The sequence below is a fragment of the Dermacentor albipictus genome, chromosome 4, assembly GCF_038994185.2.
Source record: "Dermacentor albipictus isolate Rhodes 1998 colony chromosome 4, USDA_Dalb.pri_finalv2, whole genome shotgun sequence".
Classification (NCBI taxonomy): Eukaryota; Metazoa; Arthropoda; class Arachnida; order Ixodida; family Ixodidae; genus Dermacentor; species Dermacentor albipictus.
In genome coordinates this window covers 176113909-176125914 of record NC_091824.1, presented here as the reverse complement: position 1 = coordinate 176125914, position 12006 = coordinate 176113909, and the positions used below count along the sequence as shown (strand labels likewise).

The 12006-nt window shown below is 48.4% G+C and overlaps 1 protein-coding gene and 1 long non-coding RNA gene across 3 annotated transcripts in view; one reads left to right on the top strand and one right to left on the bottom strand.

The window, feature by feature from the left end:
- qless (decaprenyl diphosphate synthase subunit 1 qless) overlaps positions 1–4239 on the bottom strand; it is a 67690-nt gene extending 63451 nt beyond the window's left edge. Inside the window, exon 1 of one of the 2 annotated variants that reach the window (XM_065440436.1) lies at positions 4056–4239. In XM_065440436.1, the coding sequence (XP_065296508.1) occupies positions 4056–4190 (135 nt within the window). In that variant the 5' untranslated portion in view covers positions 4191–4239. The remainder of the gene's footprint in view (positions 1–4055) is intronic. The other variant, XM_065440437.1, reaches the window with a different exon arrangement.
- A 1709-nt stretch (positions 4240–5948) lies between these two features.
- LOC135908642 (uncharacterized) lies at positions 5949–7389 on the top strand. The gene is made up of 2 exons (XR_010566379.1): positions 5949–6642; positions 7267–7389. It is a non-coding gene; the product is annotated as an uncharacterized lncRNA (long non-coding RNA).
- Positions 7390–12006: the final 4617 nt, after the last annotated feature.

The following is a 12006-nucleotide window of genomic DNA, read 5'->3' as shown; positions in this document are numbered from 1 at the left end:
CAACGGTGATGGCATCCGCGTTTTCGCTAAAGAACAACACGGTCTAAAATGAGCCCTTATGCGAGCACAGCTTCCTGTAATAATGCTTTATGGCACACGCAGTCTGTAAGTATGATGGAGTTAAAGAAAAACGAAAATCATCAATAAATTAACAGCCTCTAATATCTGGATCACAACTGCCGTTGTTTAAGTGGTTCGGCCGCTCATATTGACTCGCCTAAGGGTGGAACAACACGATACACATGCGCAGGTATGTATGGTTTGCTTCATATCATTTGGGGTGTATCATATCATTGCGGTGTATCTCTGCCACACAACGATAATCGTCATCTGCCTTGCTTGCGTTTCCTTTCTTGAAAACGCCGCGCCCGCTACTTTCCTAGCTGTCGGGAATGATATGCATGCCGTTCGTTACTGGAAAGTACCGGCTCGCCGCGTTAAAGAAAGGAAATGCGGACAAGGCAGATGACAATTATAGTTGTGTGGCAAAGGGGTATAATTTTGACAATTACACTTTAAAAACAGTTGCGCCCTTTGGGGTGTATAGTTGCCACACAACAATAATCGTCATCTGTCTTGTCCGCATTTCCTTTCTTTAACGCGGCGAGCCCGGTACTTTCCAGTAACGAACGGCATGCGCGTTATCAGCATGACAAAGCACTCTCGACAGGAAAGTAACGAGCGCAGCGTTTTCAAGAAAGGAAATGCGGGTAAGACAGATGAGGATTATTGTTGTGTCGCAAATATACACTCCAAACGTAAACATTTCTTAGAGTGTATTGTGTGGAAAAAGGGTGTAATTTTGCTTAACAGTGTTACGCAAAATTACACCCTTTTGTCACAACAATAATCGTCATCTGTCTTGTCCGCATTTCCTTTCCTTAACGCGGCGAGCCCGGCACTTTATTAACTATTAGGCTTTATTAACTTGTTAACTTTATTAATTATTAGGCTTTTTGCTGATGACTGCGTTATATATAATAAAATTACTGACCTCAATGATTCTCGTAAACTTCAAGACGACATTAATAACGTTTTGTCATGGCGTAACAAGTGGTCTATGAAGCTTAACTTAAGCAAACGTAAATGCATGCACGTATCACAGCGTACCAATATTACTAACATGCATACATATTTCCTCAATAATAGCCCTCTCCCAGTTGTGTCATCATACAAATACCTTGGCTGAACATCACCAGCAATATTTTGTGGCACCTGCACGTCGACATTATATGTAGCAATGCCAATCGCATGTTGGGCTATCTGCGCCGAAACTTCTGATCTGCACCATCGTCACTGAAACTCTACAAAACATCAGTTCGCTCCAAACTAGAATACGCATGCGCCATATGGGACCCGGCTAACATTAGCCATCGACGGCATAGAAGTCATTCGAAATCGTGCAGCGCGTTTCGTCTGATCAAACTACTCCCAATATGCTAGCGTTAACTGAATGAAAACAACACTTGCCAGAACTTTTCGTAGTAGATGCTTCCGCCTTTCGCTCTTCCACAATATCTACCACCACGACCCTTTGTTGAAAGAACAGCCTATCACCCCAACCGTCATACATATAATCTCACTCTGACCACAGCTTCAAAGTTGGTGTGCCGTCTTCACGTACTAAACTTTGTAGCAATGCATTCATCCCTAGCACAAGCCAAGATTGGAACCACCTTCCCGCCACCGTTGAAGCCATCCTGGATACAGACACCTTCAAAACCACCATTCATGAAACGCCACGTTGAATATGCCTTTGTATCTTGCCCAATTTATTTTTTATGTTCACCCACTCCTGTCTGTAACGCCTTCCGGCCTTAAGTATCTTAAATAAATAAACAAATAAGTAAATTTACCTAGATAATGCTGCGTATGATTCTTTTTTTTTGCGTCCTAGAATCAGTCAACCTAAAGGTGAACCTGAAAGCTCGATGTCTGGTTAAGGTGCAAGGTACTCCGCGCTGAAAAAGTGCAACTTCCTGCCCACTAGCGTATACTGCCCAGAACACTGCTTCCACATTCTCCAAGGCTTGTTCGGGTAAGGTGTCGTGAATAATCGCGCTGCGCTACGCCTGTTCGATAGCAGCGGCTACAATGCTAGCAAAAGTCACCATTGCCCTGATAATGTAGAAGGCACGACCTACATGCATAAAGCGGCTACAGCGCTCGTCTTCCTGGCTTAATAGCGGTCTGCCTAGCAAGCGATCTCCTCGGTGATCATTCATTGTCAAGAGATGCGTCCTATGATGAAAGGCCCGCTAACACGTTTCTATATCGCAATAGGATGAAAGAACGACCCAAGGCCGAGACTACGGAGCTATACAAGGTCAACGGAGATCAATAACAAGGTGTTGAAGGACTCTGGTATAACGGAGGAGTTTCGGCAAGATGGGAGCGTCAAGCAAAGAACCATCGTCAGAAGAGCAATCAACGTTGCGCAACTCAGGGGTGCTAGCAATGGCACTCGCATGCTATGCTGCCGTGTTTGTAATATACGCGCAAGGGAACGTGATTAAATTCAGCGTAAAATAGATGGCGAGCTCGACAGCTATCACCAACGGCAAGCATGCTCAGCCGTCGTGTGCGCGGCGCAGCAGTTAGCGGCATCTTTGTGTCACACGCGCCCTAAGCTTTACATTCTGCACTACGGAGTTAATCGAGCAAACTTGCGAGACAAAAATATTTCCTTGAGAAGTGAAACAACGGAAAACTTGAGAAACTATTCAAGTGAAATTCCATTCAAATAGAATGCGTGCGTCGACCTGCTAGCTGATATGAGCAGTTCCTGTAACACTTTGCCGCATACGACGCATGCATACATGACCATCCCACTCAGTCACGCACGTGGCCCGAGAGCAGCGTGTGTGAAGCTTAGCTGCACGCACGGTGGCTGCAAGCAACTACGGAGACAACGCGGGTGCAATGACTGCGACACGCGCACTGCAAGAAATATTACTACACTACGACTGGCGTACAATCACGAACAGGTCAGAATATCTGCAGGTCATATTTCGCGCGAAGGAAACAGCTGGAACTTTTTAATCTTCCGTTGGGCAGAGCTGTTTCAGATTAGCACGCGTGCAACCAGAAGAGCGTCACAATAAAGAAAGAACGAGGAAAGAGAGCAAAATAAGAACAATTGCAGCGGCACAACTGACGCACGTGCTCGCCAGCCTGATAGCGGGGGCCTCCGGGCAAGCACAGGACTAACGTGCTGGGCAGCCTGAATGCGCGTTGCGCTGCAAGGAGGTAAGGGAGACAAATGACACGTTTCTCGAAACGGGCCCGAGATCGCAGTCTTCCTGCATGGTGACCCGATTGCGGCCAGCCTGCAGTCGACAGCCTTTCGGAGGCAACAAACGACGCGGCGAGCCCGCAGGTGACCTTAACTGCCTGCATTCGGCAGATGCGGCGAGCTAGCTGTGCCGTTGAACAAACCGCGATCGGCAGGTTGCACGAGAAACGGGTGCATTCAACACGGAGCCTCTGTGACCGTTGCGTGGCCTCCCAAGATTTTGTTTCTCTCCTTTGCTGGGCCATCGTTGAGGCAGCGATCCGTGAACAAGTTCAAGTTCACAACGGGAAGAATGACCGTTTGTAAAGCCTAGGCTTAATGTGGATTGGCTCAGCGTGGCTTACGCCGAATCTCTTGAAATGGGAGCTGTATGCGTTGCTTCAGACGCAAGGTCAGGCGTCAGGGAGTCCCTAGGACGCCTAACTACGCTGCGGTCGGGGCAGACACGCAGCCCTACTTACATGAATTAACCTCCTAGGCGCATCCGCATCACTTCGCGATATCCAGCTCGCTTCCATTCTCGTGTATGGCTCTCCAAGAAAAGCGTTACAGGTGCTGGAGACTTACTTGAGTGTAGCACGAACAGGTTTACGGGGCCGCGATGAACAGACATAAGTCACATGCACAGTGAACGCGGCTGATCGAAGCACCAGAGGGTGAAACCTAAGAGCAGACGACGTCGAAAGGTAGGCCTAGCCCCGCTGGTTCGGTACATGTGCAAGAAAGGACGATGGAAAGCCTCCCGGCGTAGCACTCCTACCTGCCGGAGAGCAAACCACGACGCATGTTGCCACCGCACGCTGTGTGAACTCAGTCTTGGCAGTCGCAAACACTTCGTACAATTGCCGAGCTTGTCCACAAACGCAGTTAACTTTCGAGCTGACCCTGCAGCCATAGCGGCTTTGCGAGGACTGGCATGGCAAAGTATCGGCTGCCCTCTCTACTCGCGCGCTGCGCTGAAAGCCTCCGCCATCTCGCGGGCTCCGCAGGAAGCACTTGGCGCTCTTGGCTGGCTGGGACGGCGCGCGCGTCGCAGTTTTTGAAGCCCGCTTTTTCCTGTTCCTGATTTCTGAACGAGTAAAAGTGGGCGCGCTCGTTGGGCCGTCGCGTGTCATGTGAAATAAAACGGATAGGCACCCGTACGGTGCTTCTTGCTTCGAACGACCTGCCTTTGCCGAGGCCTCGCGTTTACCGCCTTCCGTGAGGCCACGTCTGACACACATTCCAGGATAACCGCTTCCTCTTAATGAAACTCAGCGGCAGCTAACGTCGTGGGAATTATACTTCGTAAGTTGAGCAGAACGATGGGACCAGAAAAGTGAGAACGCTGACATATGCTGATGATTTCGGTTTCGTTTCTAAGTGTGGCGACAGAAATTAAGCGTTGGCCTAGATGTGGGTTATTTTCGATGTTCGCCTATCTGATAAAAGGCGAATAGATGTACTGCTTGCATTAAAAGGCGGCGGTCTTGCAGGGAATACGATGATCACTTTTGTGTGAGTGCTGCTAACGAGTACCACGTCATTCCTTTTTTCTTAGTTTTTTTCTTCTGTTGTATATTTGTTACCGGAGTTGCAACTCATCAGCAACAGTGCGTAATATAATCACGCTTAAACCACGTTTCAATCACGCTTACTGCATAAATGAAAGGCCTTTCAACATTATTGAAGCAAAATGTCTTTGCTGCTGTTTTCACAAGCGTTTTGCTTGTATAAAGCAGGGAATCCCAGGTGAAAATATTCAACTGGAATCCAACTGGTTCCAACTGGTATTAACTGGGAACAACTGGTTCCAGTAGGAAACCAACCGGTCCCAGTTACAGGTCAACTGGTCCCAGTTAGAAACCAACTGGGATGAAACTGGTTCCAGTTGGGATCCAACTGGAACCATCTCCAGTTGTACTGGGAGCAAATGGTCCCAGTTGGTATGCAACTGGAACGCAACTGGAACCATTACCAGTTGTACTGGAAGCAAATGGTCCCAGTTGGGATCCAACTGGAACCTGAACCAGCTGTACTGGAAGCAACTGGTTCCATTTGGATTCCAACTGGAACTTTGACCAGTTGTATAGTAGCAACTGGTTAGTAGTTGGGATCTGTACTCGTACAACTGTTAACATAAAAAAGTTGAGTTAAGCGATATGCTGCAACGAGTGCGACATTAGAGATGGGTTTTATCCGACACAAGATTTATTTATATGGATAACTGAATCATGCAGGATCCTCTTGCGTAAATGTGGAGCACATTGCCTTGACACGTACGCGTGCTTTAGTTTCAACGCACTAAATTTGTGAATGTTGGCCCTAGTCTTTAGTTGTCTAATGAGGCATTGGTTCGTCTCATGACGTTACCGTTGCGTGCCTGACCGACATCGCGGTGTTATGGTAATGTTGCACCAACTTTGTGCCGCTGACGTCGTTGCCTAGCTAAGCGCTAGTGAGCTGTATGGCATTTGGTGGAAACAACTGGGCCGCTATTTTCTAGCGATGCCTTATGCCTTATTCTATGCTATTCTTATCATCCACCACACACGGCCGCCTGATCGCGTTGATAATGTGGGCAGACCGTCGCTCTGACCAGTGGCCAAGCGTGAAAAGGCTGAAAAAGCATAGAATCGGAAAAAGGCATCGCTACAAAATACCGACCCTGGTGTTTGCAGCACGGCGATATTACTTCCCTACGACAAAAAAAGAGAGAAAAAGGAAAAGAAAATGCTGAGCAGCGCATAGAGCTACACAACGCACGCTTACTACGCGTCCATGGCTAGTCTAGTACAGTCTTCCACACGGTGAAAGAATATTATGATGCTTACACCGACAGTGCTCTACCATGACTAGCCACTGTACCATGACCACAACAACCGCCATTTTGAAAAAAAAAGAAACATTAGTTGCGTATCTTCTCATGATCGGCTGAAACCTCTATGGCTCAAACAATAATAATGATATAGCAATAAATTTAAATTATGTCAAATAAAAGTGAAATAAAATTCTTACCTCACATAGATAGCGTAATATTTATTAATAGCGAGAAACTTCATCACAAATACGAAACTGTGTAAACGTGCGGCGTAGTTCGGCAGCCATATTAACAGCAAGCTATTCGAGCGAGACATGGAGCGAGGCGTGCGCAGCTGAAAAGATTTTTCTAGAGGAACCTGTGGTGTCATTGCCTGTGTAACCTCATTTAAGTAGTATTAGTGTTGGACATTTTCGCCTTTGGAAGACGGCATGATTACAGGCCAACGGATGACACCTGTTTTAACACCGACTACGCGGCTTTGTGGACCCATCGTGTTTGGATTGACGTGCGCACTTTTCCCTGCTCTTGATTCTGCCATTTGGAGGTAATTATATATTGAACTTATTTATGTTTCGAGTGCAAGTGGTTCTTTATCACAAAGGTGTCAATACTGCAGCACATTGTCGTTGACTCGAGTGTTCTACTACGTGACGTTTGTACACATCAATGCTTGCGAGCTTGGTGCTTGTTTTTGAGCCCCATTATCTGCGAGTCAGACGCGTCGTTTTTTTTTGTTTTTTTTCACGTAACTTGCCGTAGGTTCCGGCGTAAACGATGGTGCCCGCATTACTTCCAGAAAGTACTACACAGTTCGTGTCGCGCATACAATCTGATTACTCTAGGTTCAGCGATAACATATATACACAACAAATAGTCAACAATAGCATTCGAGTAAGCTACAGCCATGCAGGTGCGTCTTGTGCAGAGCGATAAACTTAAGTGGCCAGTGGGTGAGTGCAGTTACCGAGAAAAGTTCACGTGTCAATACGAACCAGTGTCGTGCAAGACTTGTGCTTTGAATAGCACACAGAAGTATCTGTAGCTCTGCATAATAACGTGTAGCAGAAGTGCATACACTACTGATACACATGTCTGTATGATGTATAAGTAGAATTGCTTGTACGAAGTGGTTGCCTTTTTACTGAATGCATATAAATATTTCTTTCAGATGGTGATGTGCAAGAGTTACGAAATGTGTAAACGTGTGCAAGGTCATCAAGGGAGCATTCAAGATGTTTCATCGCTAAACACAAGCTCAAGTGTCCCAATAAATGTCCAATTTCAACACCAAGCTGCTTCGGCTGCATAAAGTTCACTGAATCGGCAGGTTCTTTGCGACACGCGATGGCAACCACAAAAAGCATACAAGCTATGGCCAGCTTGAATCCCACTTGTGTGTAAACGTTTACCAGTGGTTCCTGCTGGCCATGGCTCACTACCTCTATTGCACAATCGATGCCAGTTGCAATAGGAACTGGAACCTGTTCCGATGTGGACCAACTGGGACCAGTTGCAAAGGGGCCAACTGGGACCAGTTGCAATGGGAATCAACTGGGACCAGTTGCAATGGGGACCAACTGGGACCAGTTGCAATGGGGACCAACTGGGACCAGTTGCAATGGGGATCAACTGGGACCAGTTGCAATGGGGACCAACTGGGAATTGTTCCATAAACCAGTTGAACTGGAACCAGTTGCATTCCCAGTTGGAAATTTTCACCTGGGATAGTACTGCTATATGGAGCTTTCTGGTGTTCACGAAATATTAAAAAAAGTTTAGTTATTTATTTATTTATCTATTACATACTGAGGTCAACTAGATGAAGCAGGTGTGGTTACGCGAGAATACATTTCGACATTGTTCATACATAGCTGTAGAACAGATCAAAGCATAAGCAAGCGAACACAGGATGAACATAAAATTTAAAAAGAAACGCAAGGGGAAAAAATGACAATGACAAATCATCAGTTGCCCATAACGGTTTTACATAAAGAAATCTGCAGTGTAGCAAAAGAACGCTGTTGAAATAAAAATGACTACATAAAAATAGACATGAAAGTCGTATGCGCAACACATGCCTAACAGAAAAAAGAAGGGGGGGAGGGGAATGCCGAAGGGGCAATAAGCTAAGTGGAAAAGATTTATATCAAAGGCTGACTCGATGGCGCACTCAAAAGCGCTTGCACATTCAGATACGAACACGAGCGTGCCTGATGCATTCCACTGTTTGATCGAGCGTGGAGAAGAGAGAAAAGGAGAGTTCACGAGCTTTTTTAGCGCCTGCAAAATTAGGTTGTAAGCGAGAACGGGGTTGTGTGATTGTGATTGGATTCTGAAGTATGCCCGCACTCGCGAATCGTTACGGACTTCATGTAGATCTAATAAGTACAGTAAACTTTAATCACAGTTGCTGCTTACGGTCATAAGTTTTGGTGGCGAGTCCGTTCATTCATTGATTTATACTTGCTGAACACGAAGCGAACTGAGTGTGTTCATTTCTAGTTTGTTCGTGTAAGCGTCCTACATGACACAATCATATACTCAACTTTTGGCAAGATAAAGGTTTTATACGCCAACAGCCTCAGCTCGGTGGGGCAGATTTAAGTTTGTGCCTGAACAAAACTTGTCGATTTGCTTACACAATAAACACGCTTTGGTAATTGGCACTTCTAAGTACTTATATATACTGACCTACTTTTGTTATCAGCGCACCATTGATAACGCACGTGTTATCGAATGATTTCTTTGTTATTGATGTCGCGAATAAAAACTGATTTATCAGCGTTCGAGGTCATACATCAGGACACGTGTCATTCATATATACTCCCGCGATACTATTGTTCATGCTTATTTGATCGTCATCACTTGTAAGTCGGTTCCAATTAGTGCACTGTAAGCTTGCTTTGCGATTGGCCGAAAGAATGTAGCAAAATACATTTCTTGAAAGGGGACAGAAGAAAGGAAGACAGTGAAGCGCCAAACTACCAACTGTTTAATGACAGCCTGACCAAACGTTTAGAAGAAAAGACAACTTCCGCTTATGCGCAGGGAGCCAAGGTGTGACAGAACAACATGGTCATGATAGCTTTATCCAAAGTATGTTATCATGACCATGTTGTATGGTCATGACCGTATATATATATATATATGTGCAGGCTGACAGCTTCGCTGTAAAATGGCTTCGTTCACGTTGAAGCGACAGATGGCACGAAGGTAAAGCAGCTCGAACGGTTTTCTTGTTGGGTTAAAAAGGAAGGGACGACAGTTGCTGCTGACATCAGTAACAGTCTAGCGCAGGCTGCTGTCTTCTGAACAGGGTGGTCAGCAGTGGTAGGGGAGGGGAAGTAATAGAACAGGGAGAAAGGATAGAACGTATTCATGGTTCGCTTGTTGGTTGACTTTCCCGAGAAAGTTTGTCACCCTGCCCTGGACACACCGGCACTGTTGTTAGGTCACGGCAGTGTGGCGAGGCTCGTGAAAGTCACGTGCTGTTTTGCGAACTGCCTCCCGGCCTCGAGAGGGTGCCTGTTGGCCGGCAGTCGGTGCGCGCGGTTGCAGCTCAGGATGGACGAGAGAGAATCGGCGGGGGCTGCTTGTAGCACCGTCCGATGACAGCCGCTCGACAAACGGGCAGTGTTCGGCAGACCGACTGCACAATAACAGCAGCGTTCAGTCGCTTCGCAAAAGCTCCCGCACTGTTCCGCGAGAAGGTCGAGCGGGTCGGCAGTCTTACTCCGCTCGTAATACGTGCCACTGAATTGAGCGCCTCTCAGTGCTGGGCAGTATCCTTAGACACTATCTTTGATACTGCTTGGGTATCTGTATCATGGTACGTCTGGCAAGAAGTGTATCGGTATCTGTATTTCCGATAATTGCAAGAATGTATTGTGTATCTTAAGATACAAGGTACTGGCTATCGCCGCATCACCGTGACAAATTACAAACACTTCTCAAGCTGATGATAGTGCTGCCTCTAAGCCACCTGCATAAATCTAAAGGCAGCGACATTCTTGAAATTTTCCGCCAGAGCACTCCAGCGAGGGCAGGCGACGAGGTGTGCGCGTCCCTATTGGTGGACCAGAGTCACGTGGTGGCGCTTGCACCGTCTCGACAAAAACAAGCGCGCGAATGTTGGCCCGCAGCCGACCTTTTATTTTCATAATTCTTTTTTGTTTGAGTTGCGTCTGGGCCATGACACTTGGTCGTAGCCGCCCTACTGTGAGTGAGTGAGTGAATAAACTTTTATTAGGTCCAGCAAAACTCGATAAAACGCGCACCCGGCTAATCCCACGACGGGACTGACAGATCTAGTCTGCCAGCCTGATCGCGGGAGCGCTGGACGGCCAGGATTTGGTCCTCAAAGACGGGACATCGCAGGAGCGCGTCCCACTCCTCCTCGGTGAATTTCGGGCCCAACGACCCGCACTCCCAGAGCATATGAGGCAAAGTAGCAACCTCACCACAGGCCACGCAAGAACAATTCGTATAAATCTCGGGATATATGTTGTTAAGGGACGCCGGATTTGGGTAGGAGTTCGTTTGCAAGAGTCTGAGTGTGACCGCCTGCGGCCTGCTTAGCTTGGAGTGAGGCGGCGGGAAAACCCTTCTCTCTAAGTAAAAGAATCTAGTAACTTCATTGTGCGTAATAGGAGCGTTTCAGTGTCCGGGGAGAGAGTCGCCCAATCCGAGGGCAGCGCGGTCGGTAAAGCCACGCGCAGCCTCGTGGACAGACTCGTTGAGGTTCAGAGCAACCCCCTCAATCGCCCCGACATGGGAAGGGAATCAAAGGATGGAGCGTATGGAGGTGTCGCCGTGTTTGGCGCCTTTCATAATTTGAATTACCTGCCGGGTTACCCGGCCTTTCCGGAATGCATTGACGGCCACTTTCGGATTGCTACACACCCTTTCTCTCCTACCATCTTCGCAGATGAGAGGGCTCTGCCTTCTCTATGAGCAGATCGTCGCACACCCACCAGTGGCGATTGCCTCACCGCCACCACACCACCAGAGGTGCACCTCTCCCTCGGTGGGGCAACAAAACATCGGACACCTGTGGCCGCCCTGCAGCAGGCAGCAGGACCAACTGGAGGGCCGGCTGCAGGTGTTCACCGACGGATCCGTGATGCAGGATGGGTCAGCAGCAGCGGCGTGCGTCATCCCTGCCAGAGCCATCAGCAGGCAATGCCGTCTCCCGTTCCCAGCGAGTTCGACCGCGGCGGAATTGGCGGGGCTTCATCTGGCCGCAGATCTCCTGGCAGAGGACCCACCTGCACAACCGGTCGCTGTGCTATGCGACAGCAAACCGGCGCTACAGTCCCTCTCCAATTGCTAAAGAGCCGGAATGACGGGGACTCTCCTGGCCGCGAAGTCCTCGGCGCTCGCCTCCTCCGGAGTGTCCGTCTCCTTTCACTGGCTGCCCTCCCATTTAGGCATAGCTGGTAACGAGGAGGCGGACACCCTCGCCAAAGCTGCCCACCACTCAGGAGCCACACTCACTCGAGCAGGGGCGGCCTCAGACTACTCGAGGCCACGACTGAAGCAGCTGCTACGGGCAATTCACCCAGACCCGAGGGTGGCTAAACGCAAGGGACCCAAGCTGCTCCCAGAGTCTGGCCTCACCAGGCGAGATAGGGCCACCCTGCTGCGACTCCGGACTGGCTGCACATGGACAGCAGCTAGACTTCACGCCAAAGGCCGACTGGCCTCCCCCTCCTGCCAACGATGTGGCGATCCCGAGACCCTCGAACACCTCCTATGCGTCTGCCCAGCCCTAGCACAGGAATGTTCGAGGGTCACCCGAGCCTATAGACTGCAGGGCCTTCCTGCTGGCTCACTCTCTGACATGCTGTTCCCACCCCGCTACCTACCCCGGCACTACACAGCCTTGTGGAGTTATGGAGGCGAGTGG